The sequence below is a fragment of the Pelodiscus sinensis genome, chromosome 21, assembly GCF_052426305.1.
Source record: "Pelodiscus sinensis isolate ZL-2025 chromosome 21, ASM5242630v1, whole genome shotgun sequence".
Classification (NCBI taxonomy): Eukaryota; Metazoa; Chordata; order Testudines; family Trionychidae; genus Pelodiscus; species Pelodiscus sinensis.
The window spans coordinates 16,211,094-16,232,643 of record NC_143072.1 but is presented as its reverse complement, the minus strand read 5'-3'; the positions used below and the strand labels follow the sequence as shown (position 1 = coordinate 16,232,643).

At 47.3% G+C, this 21,550-nt stretch overlaps 1 protein-coding gene and 1 long non-coding RNA gene across 7 annotated transcripts in view; one reads left to right on the top strand and one right to left on the bottom strand.

Moving 5' to 3' along the window:
* Window positions 1–21,550, top strand: part of RAP1GAP2 (RAP1 GTPase activating protein 2) — a 353,090-nt gene that overhangs the window by 149,378 nt on the left and 182,162 nt on the right. For 3 of the 6 annotated variants that reach the window (XM_089772181.1, XM_089772180.1, XM_025179234.3), the window contains exon 1: window positions 14,518–14,646. The exons of the other annotated variants lie outside the window; for them this stretch is intronic. In XM_089772181.1, the coding sequence (XP_089628307.1) occupies window positions 14,540–14,646 (107 nt within the window). In that variant the 5' untranslated portion in view covers window positions 14,518–14,539. Of the gene's footprint in view, window positions 1–14,517; window positions 14,647–21,550 lie in introns of those variants that run through there. 6 annotated transcript variants of the gene reach the window in all.
* Window positions 13,382–13,929, bottom strand: LOC112543953 (uncharacterized). Its single transcript, XR_003087248.3, has 2 exons — window positions 13,794–13,929; window positions 13,382–13,606 (listed from the first exon to the last, which is right to left on the bottom strand). It is a non-coding gene; the product is annotated as an uncharacterized LOC112543953 (long non-coding RNA).

Here is a 21,550-nt window from a genome sequence, read left to right as displayed (position 1 = left end):
TCAATTATTTCACTTCAAAAGTAAAAGCACTGCGGAGAGCACGGAGCCAGTGGGGGACTCAAGCTGTTCTCCACTGGCCCCGTGCTCCCTGCGGCATTTCAAAGTGGCAGTGTCACAGGGAGCGCTGACCCTGGGCTCCATGTGGTGCTGCCAGTTTGAAACACTGCATGCAGCCCAGGGCCAGTTGGCCCTGCGCTGCATGTGGCATTTCAAAGCAGCTGTGCCACGTGGAGCCCGGGGTCTGGCCCCAGGCTCCACGCGGTACTGCCGCTTTGAAGCATCCCCTCCTCTTCTCCACGCCCTTGCTGCCTCTTTCCGATAGAGGCAGCAAGGGGAGGGGAAGCGACTAGTCGACTAGTCATTCACATCCCTACTCCCCATAAAATGAGGGTTACAGGAGTTGGAGTAAGAAGTCCTTCATCTTGACATTATTTTGAAATAATGGCTTGCTACGCACATTTTGTTATTTCAAAATAACGTCAGTTATTCCGAAATAACGCTGCTGTGTAGACATATCCCTAAGGTGCCTCAGGACTCCTTGTTGTTTTTGCAGATAAAGACTAACACAGCTACTCCTCTGAGAATTTCTTTTCTTTGGGAGTCTCAGATGATAGGTTCAAAGGGCTTAATCAATATTAAATATTTATACCTCTTGCGTCCATAAGCAACCTAGGAACGTCAATAGGCTGCTCCATCATGTTAAAATGAAGACCTATATTGTTCTATAAATTTTATGATTTGCATAGAAATAAATGAAAACTAATAATTGATGGGTACCTCGATAAGACACAAGGATGAAGCTTTGATATTTCCCAGTACCTCTTTCTTAGGAAAGAGAAACACTAGTGCTCAGAAGAAAATGCCAAATTCTGCATAAAGGAGCATGGCAGACAAACGATGGTTTAATAATGCACATAATTGTCCAAACCAAAGATCAGTTCTCCTTAACGCCTCTAAATTAAAATGGTTGTTAAGCTGTAAAACTGTTTTCACTGAAGCATAAATGTCAGGGCTGTTTTAACAGGTGTTTACTTTTCATGCAGCAGTTGCAGCCACGTTTCCCTCAAAGGTCATTTAATCATTAAAAAGATAATATTGTGAAAAAGTAAGTCGGAAAAAGGAGCCACAAGGCTGTGTTCTTATGGGAGATAAACTTTTGTGCATAGACTGGCTCTGTTCAAGTACTAAGCTTATGCCTCAGTTTCTTTTATGTGCATCTGTGCATCTGTTGGTAAATGGGTTTTGAGGTAGTGGTCCCTTCCACCTCCAGGCTGGAGAGAACATTGGCTCAAGCACTGCATTGATCTCAATGTTCTTTGCAAAAGAGGAAAGTGTTTAGAGCTCCATTTGATAGTTAGGGAAACAGAGGCACCAAGTAGCAAAGTGATTTGCTCAGGGTCACCCACCTGGATACAGGAAATAGAAATCACCAGGTCTCCAGGGTCCCACTGAATCGCACTTCATGCCACATTATTGGACGCAATTCTTGTTGGGGAATCTAGCCCCTAGAGCTTCTCCTTCCTTTAGTTCCGGAGATCTGAACTCCGTTGAAAAACAAAAGAGAAAAGTGTCTGATCCTTTCTGTGATGCCCCAGTAGATGACGGTACAAAAACACTGCAGAGTCTGGTAAGATCTAACACAGTGGGCAGACTCTGGAATGGATTAGCTATGTTGCAGCAGGTCGGAACTGACACGTCTTTAGCAGAATGCAAATTTGGTCAGTACTGGCCTTGACTTGGCTTGGACTTGTCATAGCTGACCGCCCAGCTATGTTTTCATGCTTTTCATGTCATCTTTCCTATGTGCTCTTGAGTGATATTAATCTAGGGCCGTATCATGGTTTCAACATTTAAAGAGAACTCACTCCCCGGTGGATTCCAGTGAGCAACAACACTTCAAAAACGTGATACATTTGTGTTGGTTCCATTGACATATATTAAGTTTGAGACCTTCTTAGAGGCTTTGATCCCATGCCATTGTTGTCAGTGGGAATCCATTTTTCACGTTTGGATCAGACCCTCATACAGATGAAGTTGGGTTCATTTGCCACATTTGTCCTGCAGTCGACCTATGGCAAGAAAATCATTTTGTTCACTAGTGGAGTGACTTTCAATGAAGGAAAAGGGAAAAGGAAAAATTGGTTCATGAGGTGCAATACCATATAAATGGAAGTGATTGCAACAAGATTGCTCCTCTCTTCCATTTCCCAAGATTAGTTAAGAGTTTTCATTATAAACAGGATGGCTAAGATAACCCCATCTGTTCCCTCCCAAACGCTAGAATGCTGCCCAGTACGATTTCCTCTGGACCATCACTAAGCTGGAAATTGCTGATAGGCAAGATTAAGTGTTGCTCAAAGTATTCTAACAGTGGTCTTGCATGCATATGCTGCTCTACCGTGGCATATTAGGTCTAGAGACGTTGAAGAAAGGACATAACTAAACTATGCCTTAAATTTTTCTGCCAAAGGCTGAAATTTTCTTCATTGCACTTCATACATGAGGGAGCTGTTTTGGTGTGACAATGAAAATTATGGGCACATATATAAATCTATGACTTATAAACATCAATAGATCCATGACAGGTATAGCTGGGCGGGAAATAATTTTGCCGTTCTGTGATCATTTGTGAGAGCTTGAAAATTTTTCCCCTTTTGAATTGGTTTGAAGTGAAAATCTTAAATATTCATGAATTGGAAACTGTTTAAAATGTTTTTTGATCCATCAAAACATTGTTATGTATTTTCAATGTGTTTTGCGTTTGTTTTTACTGTTTTCTATTTTGACCTTTTGTTTGTCTTATTAGCATACATTTTGAAACAAAAGATTGGACTGAAACACAAGATTTTTTTTGTTTTTGAAAATGTTGAAAAGTATTGTTTCAACATTTTCAGAATGTTTTTCATCGCTTTTTTTTGAGTCAGGAAATTCATTGACCATAATGTTGTTTCACAAACAGCTTTAGTTTTGATGAACTGGCATCTTTGACACTGTCCCAAAAGTTCAAAACATTCCCAACCAGCTGTTCTATGTACAAGTGACAGCATCCCTGAAAAGCAAGGGTGCAACATATAACCAAAACGCTCCCTTTGTTCTCTCTTGTTTACCAGGGGAGCAAATATAATTAACAATGCTTTGCTTTCCAGTAATGCTCAGTCACTGCCACTCCCCAAAATGCCAAGCTGGAAGGTTATTGATTCCTCGTACAAAGACTGGCAGCTCGATTTACAAAGGTAATGGGTAGCTGAGTTAGGCATTTAAATGCCTTTTTGAATCCCACTAGGCACTTTTCTGCATCTTTAGGTGCCTAAATACTTTTGTAAAACTGGCCATGGGCTCAAGCTATGTGCTAGGACCAAGCTGCACTCTCAAGACAGGGTTGCTGCTCTGTGAGATGCACTCTCCTTTAGCTATGATTAAATTCCCTTCTCATGCCCATCACGTGTGGGTGAAATAACCCTACCACCCAGTCAACATGAAATCACCCCATATGGGTCCTAACACCTAAAGCCATGGTGTCCAATCAGTTCTGACGCAGTAGCCACTAGAATGGCTACTGCTATAGTGAACCAGCCACATTATTCTGAAAATGTAAACATGGGCGTCCGGTATCCTAGGTGGGGGAAGGCTTTGCCTTTCCAAACCATCAGGCATAGCTCAGCCCACACTCCGCCCCCAGAACAACCTGCTGTTGGTGTTCTGGGGGTGGAGTGATGCTGCCCCCAGCGCCCACCCTCCTGGTGCTTCGGGGCTGGAGAGGCTGGGCCACTCTGTGTGCCCTTCACCCTCCTTGGGGCTGGAGAGGCTGGGGTGAGCCGGGCTACGTGGTGCACCCTCCGGACCCTTCCCCAGTGCTCCGGGGCAGAAGAGGCGAGGCTGGGCCGGGCTGGGTCGACTCACATGTGCGCCCTTCTCCGGGGCTGAGGAGGCTGGGGCCATGCCATGCGGCCTCTGCCCCGCTCACCTGAGGCTGGGGCGGGGCCTCAGCATAAGGGGCGGAACTGGAGTTGGGGAGACTGCCTTCACCAACTGCCTATGAATGTAAATAATATAGTGGCTGCTGCTATAGCCAACTAGCCGCAGTCGACCAGTCAAAATAACCACATGTGGCTAGTGGCTAGCGCGTTGGCCATTACGGACATAAAGACTCTATGGTGGAAATTCCTCTCTTCTGCCGCATCTAGGGTTGCCAGATGGCTGAACCAAAAATACCAAACCCCCCCCCCCCAAAAAAAAAAACCAAACAAACACCAGGGAAAAAATTCTGTTGAGGAGGAAAAAATGGGGGGCGGGGGGGGGGGGCGAAGTTGTTGAGCAAAAAATAAATAAAATAAATAAAACAGCATGGCCCCTTTCAGAGTGAGTGCAGAGTTAGAATAGGGATAGGAACAGGGGAGAAGTTGAGCACTAAGACTCAGGGAAGGCATTGCTGGGCCCGGGCCTGAGCACTTGGGTTGCCAGGTGTCCGGTATTTTCGCCTTCTGGCTGGGAAAAGAAATCAGAAAATACCGGACATTTTAGTTGTTCGGTATTTTCGGAATTTTATTACAGGACAGGAGGCAAAAATACCGGACTATCTGTGTCAATACCGGACACCTGGCAACTCTAGCATCACTGCATTGAGGCCTGTGCTCCACTTACACCTTATTCCGAGGGCTTAAGTGGCATTTAATTGGAGCGTGTACGTCTGTACAGGGGAAGTTTCATGCCTATAGAAGTGGTTCGTACTGGGGAGAGGGCTAGTTTTAATTGGCCCTATGTAGAATGTTCTACTGAAGAAATGAAGGAGGCTGTCCTTCATGGCAGTCTCTCACCTGGGATGCTCTCTTCACCAGTCCTTACTGCTTTGCTTGGAGGTTACTCTAGGAGATCCGGGCTGGGGAGTTCATGGAATAATCTTTCAAGCAGAGATGAACCCCGTTCAGAGAGCTTTTGCAAGTGGGGGTTCCCCCCCATGGTTCTGACCGATATGCCTTCTGCCAGAGGTGCACGTGGCTTGTGTTTTAGAGCCAGCTGCAGCCTGACACACATTCTCTTTTATGCACTGGCTTTTCTTTGTGAAGGCAGGAGGAGTCCATTTCACAGTCTATTTGTCAAGCAGAAATCATTACGCGGTGTGCATGATGTGCCATTTCTTTGGGAAGATGACTCACAATGGGAGCATGAGATCAAAGCGGGTGCGTTGTAGGGGAGGACAATGAGCTCTAGCAGGAAAGGGGAGCAGAGACAGAAAACGAGGCGGGTGCTCCAGGAAAGGATAAGACTGCCTGCCCTCTGCCACTCATCCTCCAGGCTTTCATGCCTTGCTTTACCTACGTACCCAAGAGGGCTTTCACCAGACTGCAGCCGACAAACAATACAGCTCCTCTTCCTCCAGTACATACCCCTGCACATAACCACAGAGGGGCTCCTGGGACCAAAATCCCCCCCAGATAAAATTGTCTTTGTGCACGAGCTGTAAGAGTGGATTCCCCAGGCTGCCCTTCCCAACAGTTACCTGCCTCACATGCTTAATGCATGTTTCAGCTAAGGTAAAATGCTGTTTATTGTGTGACAGAATAAATGAATGACCGCTCTGAGGAAAAGAGTCAAGGCCTCTGGGCTATTGCTTTGCTGGTGTCCTCTTCTCTTTCTGCTACAACCAGCGTCTGTGTTGAGTCTCTGCTGGTTCTTTTCTCTGTTTAATGTTTTAGCCTCTGGCTAAGGACACCACAACATATCCTCACGACGTCTTCTCTTATATTTGCTGGCTTGGCCTTTATTAATACAAGCCATTCTTCTGGCATGAATATGATCCACTACTGCATGAGAGCTGCCACTTATCCTGGCTGATGACTCTTCTACCTCTTCCAAACCCGAGACGTGCTCGCATCTTCCCAGGGGGTTGCATTGTGCAGTCCGGTGTTCAGTCCAAAGGTGGTGGGAGGGACAGGTTGGAGGGGTGCATTTCTGTCTTTCCAGCAAAAAACATCTTTCCTCTTTGGAGACGGCAGAATCTTTGCTGTCTGAGATGCCTTTTAACCGTGGCTCATAAAGAAGAACAAATATTTCTCGCTCTTGGTGTCTCCAACATGTTGCATCAAACGGTTGTTTAAAAAAATATCCTGAGCAGGAGGAAAACTCAACAAAACACTGATTCACTTCCCCCTCCCTGGCTGCAAATAGCGAAGGTCTCAGCTGCAACAGGAGAAACCATTGTACCGGGTAGGGGTCGGGGTTGTTTTCCTCCAAGGCAGTATCTGTTGTTTCCAGAGGGGAAAGCAAGGGGATGTGCCCTGGTGTACTGCTCCAGCAAGAGCTGGCTCAGGGCAGGCTCTTTAAAGAGCCCCCCGGGGAGTGTGGGAGTGGAACTGGCCCTTGTCTAGTTGTGGCTGTGACAGCCCAGCCCTGGCCCTAGGGCAGGACCTGTGATATAGCCCCCATTTGCTTTGGGAAGGGCTGCGGCAGCCCCCATCTGTCTGCAGTGGCCTGGCTCTGACCCCACCTCTGCCATGGCCAAAGCGATCCTGGCATGGTCCCTGACTGCAGTTGCCTGGCTGCAGCAACTCAGTCCCGGCCAGGTAAATTAACCCAGCCCCAAGGTCCTTCGCACACTTTCCCCTCCCCAGCCTCCTTGGGCACTATCCCACACACCCCACCCCCTGCCCTGAGCCCTTTGAACATCCCCACCCTGACTCCTGCACCCCCACGTCCCCAGCCCCCTGCCCTGACGCCTGCACCTCCCCACGTCCCCAGCCCCCTGCCCTGACTCCTGCACCTCCCCACGTCCCCAGCCCCCTGCTCTGACTCCTGCACCTCCCCACATCCCCAGCCCCCTGCCCTGACGCCTGCACCTCCCCACGTCCCCAGCCCCCTGCCCTGACTCCTGCACCTCCCCACATCCCCAGCCCTCTGCCCTGACTCCTGCACCTCCCCACATCCCCAGCCCCCTGCCCTGACTCCTGCACCTCCCCACATCCCCAGCCCCCTGCCCTGACTCCTGCACCTCCCCACATCCCCAGCCCCCTGCCCTGACTCCTGCACCTCCCCACGTCCCCAGCCCCCTGCCCTGACTCCTGCACCTCCCCACGTTCCCAGCCCCCTGCCCTGACTCCTGCACCTCCCCACGTCCCCAGCCCCCTGCCCTGACTCCTGCACCTCCCCACATCCCCAGCCCTCTGCCCTGACTCCTGCACCTCCCCACATCCCCAGCCCCCTGCCCTGACTCCTGCACCTCCCCACATCCCCAGCCCCCTGCCCTGACTCCTGCACCTCCCCACATCCCCAGCCCCCTGCCCTGACTCCTGCACCTCCCCACGTCCCCAGCCCCCTGCCCTGACTTCTGCACCTCCCCACGTCCCCAGCCCCCTGCCCTGACTCCTGCACCTCCCCACAGCCCCCTGCCCTGACTCCTGCACCTCCCCACGTCCCCAGCCCCCTGCCCTGACTCCTGCACCTCCCCACATCCCCAGCCCTCTGCCCTGACTCCTGCACCTCCCCACATCCCCAGCCCCCTGCCCTGACTCCTGCACCTCCCCACATCCCCAGCCCCCTGCTCTGACTCCTGCACCTCCCCATGTCCCCAGCCCCCTGCCCTGACTCCTGCACCTCCCCAGCCCCCCAACCCTCTGCTCTGAGTCCTCCGTACTCCACCCCACACTGACATTTCTTACAGGTACTCGTATCCCAATGCCCTCGGGTGCTGCCTGAAGGTGGGGGTATGTTTTGACAGGAGAGTACCTGTAAGAAGTGTAAGTTACTTTCACCCCTGGTTGTTTCTCTTACAGTGGTGCCAAGAGCGGTTGTAGCCAGGCCGGTGACAGGCAAGGCAAAGGGGGCATCTGCTCTGGGGCCAGTGACTGGAAAGAGCCCAGGGATCCTGGCTGTCGCTGCTGCTACAGCAGAAATGCCGCAGCCAGAGCCCTGGACCTTTTGACTTGTGGCTGGAGGGCTATCTGGAGGAGGCTACCCACACCCCTTCTGCCTGAGGCCCCACCCCTTCTGGGGACCTGGAGCCAGTCTCCGCCCCCACACACCTCGTTCAGCGCCCAGCAACATTTCTGGGCTGCCCTGGTTGTAGAGCAAGTGAGAACGGGGCCCGGTGGCGTTAGATGCTGCACATACAGACAGTCAGAGACAGCCCTTGCGCCGGAGACCTTACAATCCAAGCAGACAAAAGGGTGGACGTGTTAGTGCCCTTTTAGACAGGGGCCACGGAGGTGGAGCTTAAGGTTACGTCCACACTGCAATTGGAGGTGTGGCTGCGGCACATACAGACCTTGGACAGAACTCCCAGCTAGCTTTAATTTGGCTTGTGTGGGTCCCAACAGCAGTAAAACTCAGCAGCACGGGCTGGCCTCAAGCAGGCCGGCCAACAGAGGGAGGCAAAAGGGGCAATTGCCCAAACTCTTTAGAACCTCCACAGGAACGCCACGTGGTGTGCTCGAGAGTCCCGCGCAACACGCTCCGGCCAGCTCTGAGGGCTGACAGGTGTCCAGGTAGTGCTGGGCCCCACCCCTTTCTCCCAAGGCCACGCCCCTTCCAAGAGAGGAGACCTGGTCTCCTCACATTGCCCAGGGGCCTGGTCAGCTCCCCTGGCCACAAGTCGAAGCCCAGCTACGTATGTACTCGGGATGTTAACCAAACGTGTATTTGTGTAAACGTGTAACCGCTGGATTTTTTAGCAGTTACATGTTTACATGGGGCGGGGGGTAGCCGGAACCGGTACCGGTGCTCACAGGGAGCCAGCTTTTAAGCCGCTGGATTTTTTTAGCAGTTACATGTTTACAGGGCAGGAGAGGGGGAGCCGGAACCGGTGCTCACAGGGAGCCAGCTTTTAAGCCAGCTCCCCACCAGCACTGGCTCCTGCCTCTGATAAAGAGGAATCAGTGCGGGAGGTAGGTGGCTCGGTGGGAGCTGATACATGTGGGGAGCTGGCTTGAAATCTGTTTTCCATGTATACTGGCTCCTGCCTATCCCCCCCCCCCCACCCTCCGCGTTGCTGCCTCTCTATCAGAGGCAGCAGCACAGGGGGAGGGGGAGGGCAGGTGGCTATGTGGGAGCCAGCACATGCAGGCAGCCGGCTTAAAAGCCAGCTCCCTATGGGCACTGGCTCCTGCCTCCCTCCCTTGCTGCCTCTGATACTGAGACAGCAACGGGGGTGCACATAGTTGTTAGAATTAACTGATAAGCCCACGCTAACATCCCGACTATATACTCAAGCAGCTAGCCCGTGCTATCGGTACCTGATTAAAACTGCCTTTGATGGATCTATATATGCTGCAATCACACCTCAAAAGCAGCGAAGATGTAATTGAAGTGACTCCCGAGGTGTCACTGGGAGTCCTTGGCAGAGACAGAGGATGAATCCAGATCTCCTGCATTCTAGTCCACTGCCTTTACCAGAAGCCCAGCCTTCCTCTAAAATATCATTCTGGCCCCACCTGATTATGTAATTACAAATAGGCTGAAAACTAAGCCCCAAATAAATTGATTAGAAGGGAGGCACGGTTGTCATATGCAGGTGGAAAGGAAAATATTGGCTGTTTACCTAAGTGAGTCTCCATTTCCAAACACGGGAGAATTGAACATCTTTAGAAATCAATACAAAGCCACTTCCGCGTAAAACATGAGAGAATTGATACTTGACTTGTCTCTGTGTGTGCACGTGGCGGGCGGGGTGGGGAGGGGGGAAGTGGCTTCAGAGGGAGGGACTCAACGAAATTCAAAGCAGAGGTAAAATCCTTAAAACCCAACTCCTGCTTCCCACCCCAATGAGGTGTCTGAGAATTGATATAATTTGGCATGAAAATGGGTTCTATTTTTTTGTGACTGCCTCTCAGAAATCACCAGGCTCTGATGCTTCCTGTTCAAAAGGGAGCAGCCGGATATTTTCAGCAGGAACAAAGGGATTAGTTGGACCAACAAAAGCTTTATTAAAAGGCTTCAGAGTGGGAGTTAAGTGCTGTCTGCAATAAATGATGATTAAGACAGCAGCAGGTTTTATTATATCCCTCTTCCCCCCACCGTCACTTGTTGAAGTTTCACTAGCTGCCTCTGAGGACCTAGTTTATGATAGGGCTGATTTTGCTGTGGGGTGGGAATTCTATATTTTTTCCTGCCTGCCCTGATGCAGGTGAATTCAAATACATGTGTCCTCAGTAGGGATGTGAACAGGTAACCAGTTAACCAGGCCATGGACGGAGGGCTGCCCACTTAGGTATTCCACTTAGTTGGTTAACCAGTGAAATGTTAGGTTAAGATAATGTTTAACCAGTTAACTGATTAATTGGGATTTTATATCCCTAGTCCTCATCAGCTATTTGAAGTGATCAATTCTGAACAACCCTTGCTTCTCTGCTTCATCTTTGTCGCACCTGATCCAAAACCTTCTGACATTTTTCATTGAATTAAATGGATTTTGAATCAATCCCTTTAGACCATGATCTTGCAAAGACTTTTATGCAAGTGCTTAACTTAACATTGACTTTAATGGGACTACACACAAGCATGCAGTTACATGCATCTGTAAATCTTTGTACATGGCTAGTTTTTTTCTGGGATTATAATAAGTTCAGGGCATTGGTGGACACATCTCCTTTATACAGCTAGCTGCCTGACTAAATAGAGTCTGGGAGACAGGAATTTGTATAAAAAGATATATTGTATGTTCTCTTTGGAGATGATTTGTGGAAATAAAAATATGTGATCATGTAATTAGAGATTGCATAAAATTGTGTGTATGGAAGAGGGCAGAGTTAAGGTTATACAGGCAACCTTAAGCATGGTACTTTTAGATGATGATCACTTTGAATAACTAAATATGGGAGAGCTGAAGTCATGATAAAGAGCATATCAGAGAGTGTGCAGAGGATGGGTAGTATCTGCTCCCTTCTATTCTCTCCTCCTAATGGTTGCACTTGTGATCCCCATGTGAGTCTTATGAAATTGTGCAAAATACATGTCCTGCACTAGAAGTATCTGCTGATCAATTGTACTGGAATCTCTGCTCCTAATACAGTGTCCCCAACCACAAAGCAGCAGTATCATATGCCATTGCATTTAGGGACCAGGACCATATGTGCTCTTCCTGCTGGCAAATGGTTGTAGATATAAAGTATGATGTTCTCTTTCATTGAATGCAATGCACCCCCAGGGGAACTGCCAGCTCCAGTATACGTAGCACTGGGAGACAAAGTAAAAGTCGGAAGGATGTTGGGGGAAAGTAGATGGTGGTGAAGCCAGGCAGATGAGTGAGAGAGAGGCACTTACTCCCTTGCCTTATACACTTAGCATCTATGAAAAAATTCATACACAAATTGTGTCTCCATCCCTTACTCAGAAGTTCAGCCTGGGCTCAGTCAATCTGACAGTGTAGCAAGGGACATTGTCACATGGACGAGCTGCCCTTGACTGACTGCTAAGATGTAGCAGGCAGAGAAGATGGGTTTTAAAAAATACTTCTCTTCTGCATCAGATTTTGTGTGTTCCTTTTTGAAGTCTATTAGGTCCTGAGCAAACATACTTTTGTGGACTTTGCGAGGAAAACCCCATGTTCTGTTAATGATTGACCTCCTCCCCCGTTACAGGGTTCCTAGGTATCACAGGATCATATTTCAGCCACATGTCCCTATCGAGACTCTAATGTCACAGGACAATTATTAGAGTTTATGGCTGGTTTCCCCATTTTTCCTCTATTGTGGAGTAAGGATGGTTTGTGAAGATCTGAGGGAAGCACCCTTGTCCTTTCACTGAAATCCCCAAGATGAACCTTTGTCCAGTTTTGCTTGACTGAACACTTTTCTCGGCACATGGGGATGTGAAGACAACTGGCTTCAAGATGACCATTGCAGAGAATCATAGAACACTAGAACTGGAAGGGACCTCAAGAAGTCATCAAGTCCAGTCCTCTGCTGAGTTTGCTGAGTCGATGCATTCATACCACATATTTCCAGTCCGCTCTTATGAACGATTTGTTAGCAGAGGCTGCCTCTGTGTGCCAAAATAACACAGAGGGTACGTCGACACTGCAACACTATTTCGAAATAACTAGCGCTATTCTAAAATAACTTAGTCCACATCTACACAGCAGGCAGCTATTTCAAAATTGTGTCAAAATACTGTCAAGCTGGAGGACTTCTTACTCTGACTCCCATAACCTCATTGTACAAGGAGAAAGGGGAGTCGGAGGAAAAGTGCTCTATTTCGAAATAAGTGCTGTGTGGACACTCCCTATTTCGAAATAAGCTACGCCATTGCCGTAGCTCAGTTTGTGTCGCGTATTTCGAGGTAAGCCCTGCAGTGTACACGCACCCAGAAACAAGCCATTTGTTGACTGACAGAGGCATACATTTGCCCATCCTCCCCCATATTCCCGCAGGAAAGAGAATCTCTCGTGTCCATTGCTGATATCCAAATTCAAAGAAATACATCATTGCTCAAAGGCTGCCCAGTGGTTTGCACATTTGGGATTTGGGTGTTCTTTGGGGGAAGGACCAGCACAGGCAGCCCCTTGTCTTTATGCTCATAAGAACCTTGGGAAATAAGACAAGTACTTAGTATCCCATGAATGAATGCACTTCCGGATGAAAGATGGATGGCTCTGATTCCTCTATTATTAACAGAGCATTCCTCTTCTTCATGCATTAAGACTAGACTGGATAAAGACTTTGAAAGCACACCACAGGGAATATGTCTGCCCCATAGGGAACAATTCTACCCCATCTAGGAAGGGTTGGATTAGATGATCTAATAAGTTTATTATAACTAAGCTATTGCCTCTAAAGGAAAAGCGATATAGAATCCTAGCTGCCTTTGGCTAGTTGCTTATAGTTTAGTCTTGAAGAAGGTGAACATTTTTGCCTGTCTGTTCTCTTAGGGCACACGCCATAAACCAAAGCACTGGTTTTTAGTTCCTCTTGCAGTTAATGTGTTCCAAGTGAATTAGCTGAGCCTGTGTTTTTTTCTAATGTGAGAATTAAACCAGCATGACTGGTAAGTAATATGGGAGGATGGAAGTGGTGGGGAAGGAGGAGGGAGGAGACCTGCTTTTTTATCTCCATGGTAACGTACTTTGAAAAGGAAAGGTGTTGGTGCTGATGCTCTATGCTAGATCATTTACAGTCTACTTAATAAAAAAAAGCTGGAACAGGGAATATGACTTATGCTGTACATAGCAGACTAAAGGGGCTACATTTTACAGCAGCCGTTCGCAGACACGGCTCAGTACACTTCTAGAAAAAGTAACAGGTTTATTCATGTGGCATATTTTAAACACAACACAACGAGCTAGGTTCTGGCATTATGCCAACTTATCCTGGCTGAGAATTTGTCCCAGTTCATAAAAGATTTAATGTTTTAGAATTTTTTTTTGCGATGTAACAAATAACCCCCCCCAAAACTCTCAGATTTTACGGATGCTTTAATTAAGTCGACCATATTGAGGTTCTTATAAAGTCTGAATTTTACCCTTAACTATACAAAGTATTTTCATAAACCCTTCACTGTGATGAATAACGAAGTTATTTTAGTTGCAACATTAGATTCCAACCATTACAAATAAAATCCCAGTTCCTTTTAATGTTCTTAAAATTCATGTAATCCCTGGCAGCAATCAGGAAATGACATTCTGTGGGGAGAAAAAGATACCTTTACATTTAGTCTGAGAACCATTGGTTAATGCTGGTGATGCGAATTGACAACCACAGTGTCACCCGATCCAAAACCCCATGGAAACTTAGTTTTACTTAGACCACAGGTTTGGATTTTGTTTTCTAGCAAAGAATTACAAAAAACGGGTAATTAATTACACCCACCTTTCAGTAATCTTTGTTTCCCAGCATAAAATCAATGATGCTTTGAATGCCCTCTGCCTTCGTAAAACACACAGTGTACATGCTCTCTCTCACACACACAAATCCTCTTTGTTCCGCAAAAAACGTAACAAGCAATAGCAGAGGAGAAACCTGAAAGCTTTCCTTAGTCCCAGTGCCACGCAGATCCGTTGCTCGCAGGTATCATCCGGCAAATTATAGAGCTTGAGGCAAAGGCTCAGTATGTTACTTCGGCATCTGCTCTGGTTTCATGCTAACTTTCAAGTGTCGAAGAGAAGCTCCCGAGTTCAGTTCTTTTGGGGGTAATGAGGGGTGTGTGTGGTGATGGTGATGGTGAAATGCAGGCATGACATATAGTCAAGAGCTGATGACCACATCTGAGGCTGGTACAATTTTAAGTGATTTAATTGACTCGGAAATGCCACCCTTCTGTGTGCCGGCAGCTTAGCAACCCGGAGCAGAAGAGCAGCGGCAGAATCAGAGGCTGTAGTCAGTTAGGAAGGGGAGGCAGGTGACTTGAAGGTCGCAGGAGTAAGAGAAGTCACCTGATTCAGGCAAGAGCTTTACCTATGAGGCAGGAGTAACAAGGCAGAGGAGTGAGAGAGAGGGAGAGGAAGAGAAGTGTGTGTGGCAGTGAGAGGAGAGGGAGGTTTGCACTTTTCTAAGCAGGTCTCTTGCCAAGGGTTGGGAATATTGGCAGCAGAGTCTGTGGAAGTGTCACCTTAACTATGTCACAGCCGGCTGACAGGATGCATTCTAAAAGGGCAGGGATCCGAGCAGCTGTTGTACTGATAGGGTTGTTGCACAAATCCAGAAAGCAAAATAAAGAAAAAAGGTAAAGCACAAGTTTATTTAGTTTTTTTTCTCTTTATTAAAGAAAAAGAACCACCATTGCCACTACTTCGGGATTGAAATGTTAGCTGGGATCTGGGGAGGGAGGGGAATTGTGGAGCCCGAGCTCTGTCTATATTGTATCCATGATTGTATTTCAGAGATCATATATTAACAGGAATGTGTATTTGTATGTGCTGACAGTGCTTTTCCAAAACAAAACAATAGGCATCGTGATAACATAAATATGCTCCAAACCCTTTCATAACTGCTAAAGATTTATGTGTGTATATTTAGAGCAAGAGAGAAACGAGACTCCGTCAGCCCCTCTAAGTTTACCTCTTGACCCTAAACAATATAATTTTTTTCCTGTATAAAACCAAGACAGATTGTTTTCTTCCTGGGATGGCAGTGTTTTGTAAACCTGATTTGACTCAGATTAACAGCTTTGTCTCTTTCCCGAAAAAAAAAAACAACAACAGTGGGCAATTGGTTTTCAGATTCATTGACTATGCCATGGACCGTACTTTATGTTCAACTTTGTGGTTTGGGGAAACAGTGTTTTGAATGGTATGTTAGCTGTCGGCTGATAGATGTAGCTGCTGAATTATCAGCATGTAAATGGGAGTTTCTGTTTTCTTCAAAGGTTTGCAATGATTTGATTTATGGCTTTATTCGGAGAGCTCAGTGATTTGATTTATGGCTTTATTCGGAGAGCTCTGTCTCCTTATGCAGCTTGTTCTGGCAACTTACTTGTTAAAATTATAAGATGTGCACCCAAATCTATGCAATGTGTATAATTTTAGACGAAAGTGGATAGCAAGACGATTGTCACTTTAACTTAGTATTCTCCATAGCATTTTAATTTTTTAAAATTTTCATATAGAAAATTACATGGGGGCAGAACAGAACCATTTGGGACTATCTCAGACACAGTAGACAGCAGGTTGACTTAGGGACAGAGTTTGGCTTTTGTGGATTTGAAGGTAGCATCTATGTATTGCTGAACATTTTTCCCATTCCTGGAGGCTTTGCTGGGTATAACTTTAAAACAGTAGTGACAACATAAGTGACTTGGTGCTCTTGGCACCTCTACTGGGTCTGGAAATTACCAAGATGTGCTCATGCTTGAACTGAGTCATCTTAGTGCCATAATGTTTCTCTTTCTTCAGTCTGTCCTCTCCCTGCTGGCTTGTTATCTGCACGCATCCCTTCAAAAACTGGGGCTCATGTGTTCCTGGTAGTGGGTGCTTGCAGGATGGAGGCTGTAGATTGTAACCTTTGGAGGGCATTCTTTTCTCTTTGAGATACGTTGCATCCCTTTTGGCACTGACACAATAACAATAGGTGCCTCCATAACTTCATGGAACAGTCTCATAGAATTACAGAGTGGTCCCCTTTCTGCAGGTTGGTTTGTTAAAACCCTTCTACAGAATGCAACAGAGGACTCCAGCCCTGCTATGGTGGGGTTAAAACCAGACTATAAAAACTCATTCTCTGTTAAACCCTATAGGGTTGGTAGGTTATTGTTTATATTACAGTGGTTCCCAAACTTTTTGGCACCTCACCCCCTTTTTGATTTTTGAGAGACCCTCACGTCCCTCCCCCCAAAATAGCAGCAAAACTTGTTGAGCAAAAGAAAAAAAGTTGCCCTTTTAAGAGCAGAGCAGACATTGCCCTTTTAAGGTGGCCATTTTGAAGTCTTCCCGGGACATTCCATCCTCCTCCCGCCCCAGGTAGCCTGAGCTGCATGGACTGGACACTTTCTTGGGGGGCGGGATTGACGGGGGGGGAAGCTGGGTCACCCCCTGGAATTTCTTCATGCTCCCCCTCCAGGGGCTGCACCCGCCAGTTTGGGAACCTGTGGTTTATAACAAGGGTGGGTAACCTTTTTTGGGTCAGGAGCCACTGATCCACAGAAATATCAGTTGGGGGCTGTAAACAAGTCAGAAACAAACAAACAAAAAACCCCAGCCCCTCATCAGTGTGGGCTCCCCAGTGCTGGGGGAGCCCCGAGTTTCAGGGGCTAGATCCAGACAAACTGGGGACTGCATCTGCCCCCCCCCCAGGCCTTAAGCTCCCCACCCCCAGTTTAAAACTTAATTACATTACTGCACAACCCTTTCCTTTGAATCCCAATAGCATTCTAAAGGATGTTTCCGTAAGAGAAATCGTATGAAGATTGCTGAGTTTCCAAAAGCATCCTATGGGGGTAAAGACTGTCTTTACTCTTGTACGGTACGTCTAAACTACATGCCTCCGTCGATGGAGGCATGTACATTAGTTTATTCGAAAAAGGGAAATGAAGCAGCGATTTAAATAATCGCCGCTTCATTTAAATTTAAATGGCAGCTGCGCTGAGCCGACAAACAGCTGATCAGCTGTTTGTCGGCAGATCGGGGCAGTCTGGACGCACCGCGGTCGACAAGGAAGCCTTTGTCTATCGGTGCAGGTAAACCTGGTTTCACGAGGCATACCTGCGTCGATCAACAAAGGCTTCCTTGTCGACCGCGGCGCGTCCAGACTGCCCCGATCTGCCGACAAACAGCTGATTGGCACAGCGGGGCAGCCATTTAAATTTAAATGAAGCCGCAATTATTTAAATCACAGCTTCATTTCCCTCTGCCGATCTGTCTAATCTACATGCCTCCATCGACGGAGGCGTGTAGTCTAGACACACCCGTACAGTGCCAAGCACCTCACAAATAATAATAATTAGTGTCGTGGGCATTTAGGGCCAGGCTTTCAGAAGAATTCGGTGTATTTAGTATTGCTCTTTGTGCACGGGAGGAACTCCCTGGAAATATCTCCAAAGCCACCTCAGTGTCTCCTTCCCAATCCCTCTGCCATGATTCTTACACAAAAGGTGACCCTGGCTAGTCTGTGTCACCTTGCCCTCTCCCTGCCTGTTGTGTACAGCCTTATGCTTGGATCGGAAGCTCTTTTGGGCAGAGATTTGTTCCTAGAGCAGAGGTTCTCAACCAGGGATTGGGTGCTCCCTGGCAGGCCATGAGCATGTTTCAGGGGGTTTACCAAAAGTAAACCAGAGAGCAGGGCTGTCGTTAGACTCTCTGGGGCGCAGGGATGTAAGGGAATAGTCAAGTAGTTGATTACCCAATAAGTGTAGGTTTATTGGTTAGTCGAATCGACTACTTGACTACTCACTTGCCCCACTTGCTGCTTCTGCATCAGTCCGTGCGAGCCAGGACTGAGCGCCTTCCCTTATCGACTGATCGTGTAGTCACTAAAGATTGTATCGAGTACACGATTAGTTAAATACCTGCTTCTTAACATCCCTACTGGGGCCCAGGGCAGAACGCCAAAGACTGAGCCCCACCATCCAGGACTGAAGGAGGAAGCCTGAGCGACTTAGCTTTGTGGGGTTCCCTTTGAGGTGGGGTTCTGGGCCGTGACCCAGCATGCTGCCCCATACCACCATTCCTGGCTTTTCATCTACCGGACGTGCAGAAAAGCAGCTGTTGGGGCAGAGGTGGGTTGTGGAATATTAACAGTATGCTGAGGGGGGACTCAGAAAGAAAAAGGTTGAGAACTCCTGTCTTAGGCTACATCTAAACTATACCCCTCTGTCAGCAGAGGGATGTAAATTAGACGTATCGAAAGTACAAATGAAGCCATGATTTAAATATCCTGCGCTTCATTTGCATAATGGCAGCTGCCGCTTTTTTTCCGAAACGGGGCTTTTAAAAAAAAAAACCAGCAGTTTAGACGAAGCATTTTTGACAGAAATGCCCCATTTTGAAAGATCCTGTACTCCTCATCTACACTGCCATTTTTTTCCGAAAAGCCCCATTTCCGAAAAAAAAAATGGTGGCTGCCATTATGCAAATGACATGCGCAATATTTAAATCCCGGCTTCATTTGCACTTTCAATACGTCTAATTTACATCCCTCTGTCGACAGATGGGTGTAGTTTAGACATGGCCTTAGAGTGTACTAGGAGGGTGGTAAAGCACTGGAATGGGTTCCCTAGGGAAGTGGCTGAATCGCCATCCCTAGAGGTTTTAAGTCCGGCTTGACAAAGCCCTGGTTGGGATGATTTAGTTGGGGTTGGGGTTGGGGTTGGTCCTGCTTTGGGCAGGGGGCTGGACTTGGAGATCTCCTGAGCTCTCTTTCAGCCCTAGGGTTCTATGATTCTATGGTCTACTCTTGAGCTGTTAGTTTCACTTCGAGCTCTCGGTGATGTGCGCACGCCAGCTGTAGTGTGCTACAGAAGGAAGTGTAACCCTGGCGGCAGAGACCAGCCACCTCAATACACACTTTGGCATCCAGGCTGGAATGTACTCAGGGCAGCTTGCCCTTCCCTCTGCCTTTGCCACAGTGGCTGCACTGCTAGCTCGGTCAAACCTACTGCACGACCATCTGCATTACTAATGGCCCCATTTGAGGAGGATGGGAGAGGTCTAAAACCCCATGTACTGGGATGCCACTTGCTCTTCTTCCTCTAGCTCTCAGGAAGTGAAAGGGAAGCACTCCACTTGTGTGCATTCCTCTCATGCCCATGCCCAGCTGGTGAGGAGAGGGGCAGAGAAGTGAGTGACGGAAGTGGTGTGCTTTCCCCTTGCTCCCTGATAATGAGGCAGGGTCCCACAATGACTAGAGCTGGATTAGGCACGAGTGAATAAAGTCATTCATCTATATAAGTATTTGCAAGATCAGGTCATTATCATGTTGCGTTTTCTCATTAAGGCTATGTCTAGACTATTGGGTTTTTCCGGGATACCGGAGATATCCCGGAAAAACTCTGCCATGTCCAGGGAACGCGCCTGCTCTTCCGCTTTTTTTTTTTTTGCAGAAGAGCAGACGTGCTCTTTAGGAAGCCCTGTCTTTCTCCTTCCACGAGGAAGAAGGGCTCTTCTGAAAGAGGAGGATTTTCTGAAATTTGGCCCAGTGTAGACGGGCCAAATTTTAGAAAAGCCTCTTCCAAAAAAAGATTGGAAAAAGGTACGCAAATTGCGGACTGCATTTTGTGTACCTTTTCCCGATAGATCCTTGTAGTCTAGACATAGCTTAAGTTGATTTACTTTTTGATGGGGTTAAGGGAAGCTACAGTCCTCTGAGACATTGCTAAACAACAAGGGTACGTCTACACTACATGGCTCCATCGACGGAGCCATGTAGATTTGTTTATTGGGCAAAGGGAAATGAAGCGGCGATTTAAATAATCGCCGCTTCATTTAAATTTACACGGCTGCCGCGCTGAGCCGACAAACAGCTGATCAGCTGTTTGTCGGCTCAGCATGCTAGTCTGGACGCTCCCCTGCCGACATCAAAGCCCTTTGTCGGCAGCCCCGGTAAACCTCATCCCACGAGGAATAACGGGGCTGCCGACAAAGGGCTTTGATGTCGGCAGGGGAGTGTCCAGACTAGCACGCTGAGCCAACAAATAGCTGATCAGCTGTTTGTTGGCTCAGCGCGGCAGCCATGTAAATTTAAATGAAGCCGCGATTATTTAAATTGAGGCAAAGGGAAATGAAGCCGATCTGTCTAATCTACATGCCTCCATCGATGGAGGCATGTAGTCTAGACACACCCCAAGAGAGCATATACGCGAGCAGGTGTTCAGTGATGTCAAATGGCCTGTTCTCGAATGGTAGATGTCGAAACCCCCTATAAAGTCAGTGAGAACTGTGCCTACGTAATGACTGCAGGATCAGACTAAAACTGTCCAAGGAAAAAAAGATGAGAACCAAGCACTCCAAGAAATCTGGCTTCCGCCGTGGATGTCGGGCCCATGAACATTTGGTTCTGAGATCTTCAGAAATCCTGGTGCCTAAAAGGCATGTCTGAATTCATAATACCATATCCAGCACATGCTCTTGCTTAGTTTAGTCCTTGTTAAGGGTTCATTGAAGCTAAGGGGAGTTTCAAGGGAAGAAAAAGCCTGCCACTCCAGCCTGTACTCTTGTCTGCTACAGACTATTTTCTTGAGAAGGACTGCAAGTATTTAGGTGGGTGTGCTCTACTTGCACTGTTTAAACATCCGTAAATTTCCAGTGTCAGACAAATGATCTGAACTGTGGGGAAGAATGTGATTTAGTTGTGGTGTTACAGCGACCTTTTTTTTAAAAAACTGTGAGGCTTTGTTCTGCATTTGCAACTGAATTTCACTCTCCACAAGCTGTAGGCAAGTGCGTCAGGTTTGGTACCAGATGCTGACTCCCTGGTGGCCTATCTTGCGTGCTTGTTAACAACCCACCAAAGTACAACTCTGCAAATGGAGCTTTCTCGCCATAAACCAGGCTTAGACTTACTTTGTCCTCACTGCCTTCCTTCCTGAAACAATCAGTCCATCAGTCAATCCACACCAGCCCTGTTTACTTGAAACTATTGTGGATGTCATTGGTGATCCTAAGTAAATGGCAAATAATGGGTAGCATGTTAATTACTATTTGTTTTTGTGCATCAGAAACTCCTACTGCCTCTGCTCAGTACCCCAGAATCCAGGGCTATGTCCTGGATTTTCTTTTTTACTAGGAAACTAGAAAGGCACAATTTTAAAATTCTTTTAATGAGAGTAATTAATCACTGAAATGGTTCAGCTAGGGTGGTCAGTGCTGAATTTGTAAAGGAAGAGGTACCGGGGCTCAAGTGATTGGGTGCTGGGCTTCAGCTATTTTTTTTAAACTTTCATAACTGACACAGCAAGCCCAGTGGTACCAGGGCTCTGAACTGGCAAGCTTAGAGCGCTGGCACAAATTATGCACTGTATGGGGTAGATTGTCATCTTCCCTTCTTTTTTCTATCTAATCTAGGTCTTATCTGGGTGGGGTCAGCTCTTTGAGCCTTTCTCCATTCCATTCTGTCTGGGAGGGGTCTATCTCTCTCTCGGCAGCTAATCAGATACTTTGTAAGATATCCATCTGTTTTGGCTTGGGTCTTCCAATCCT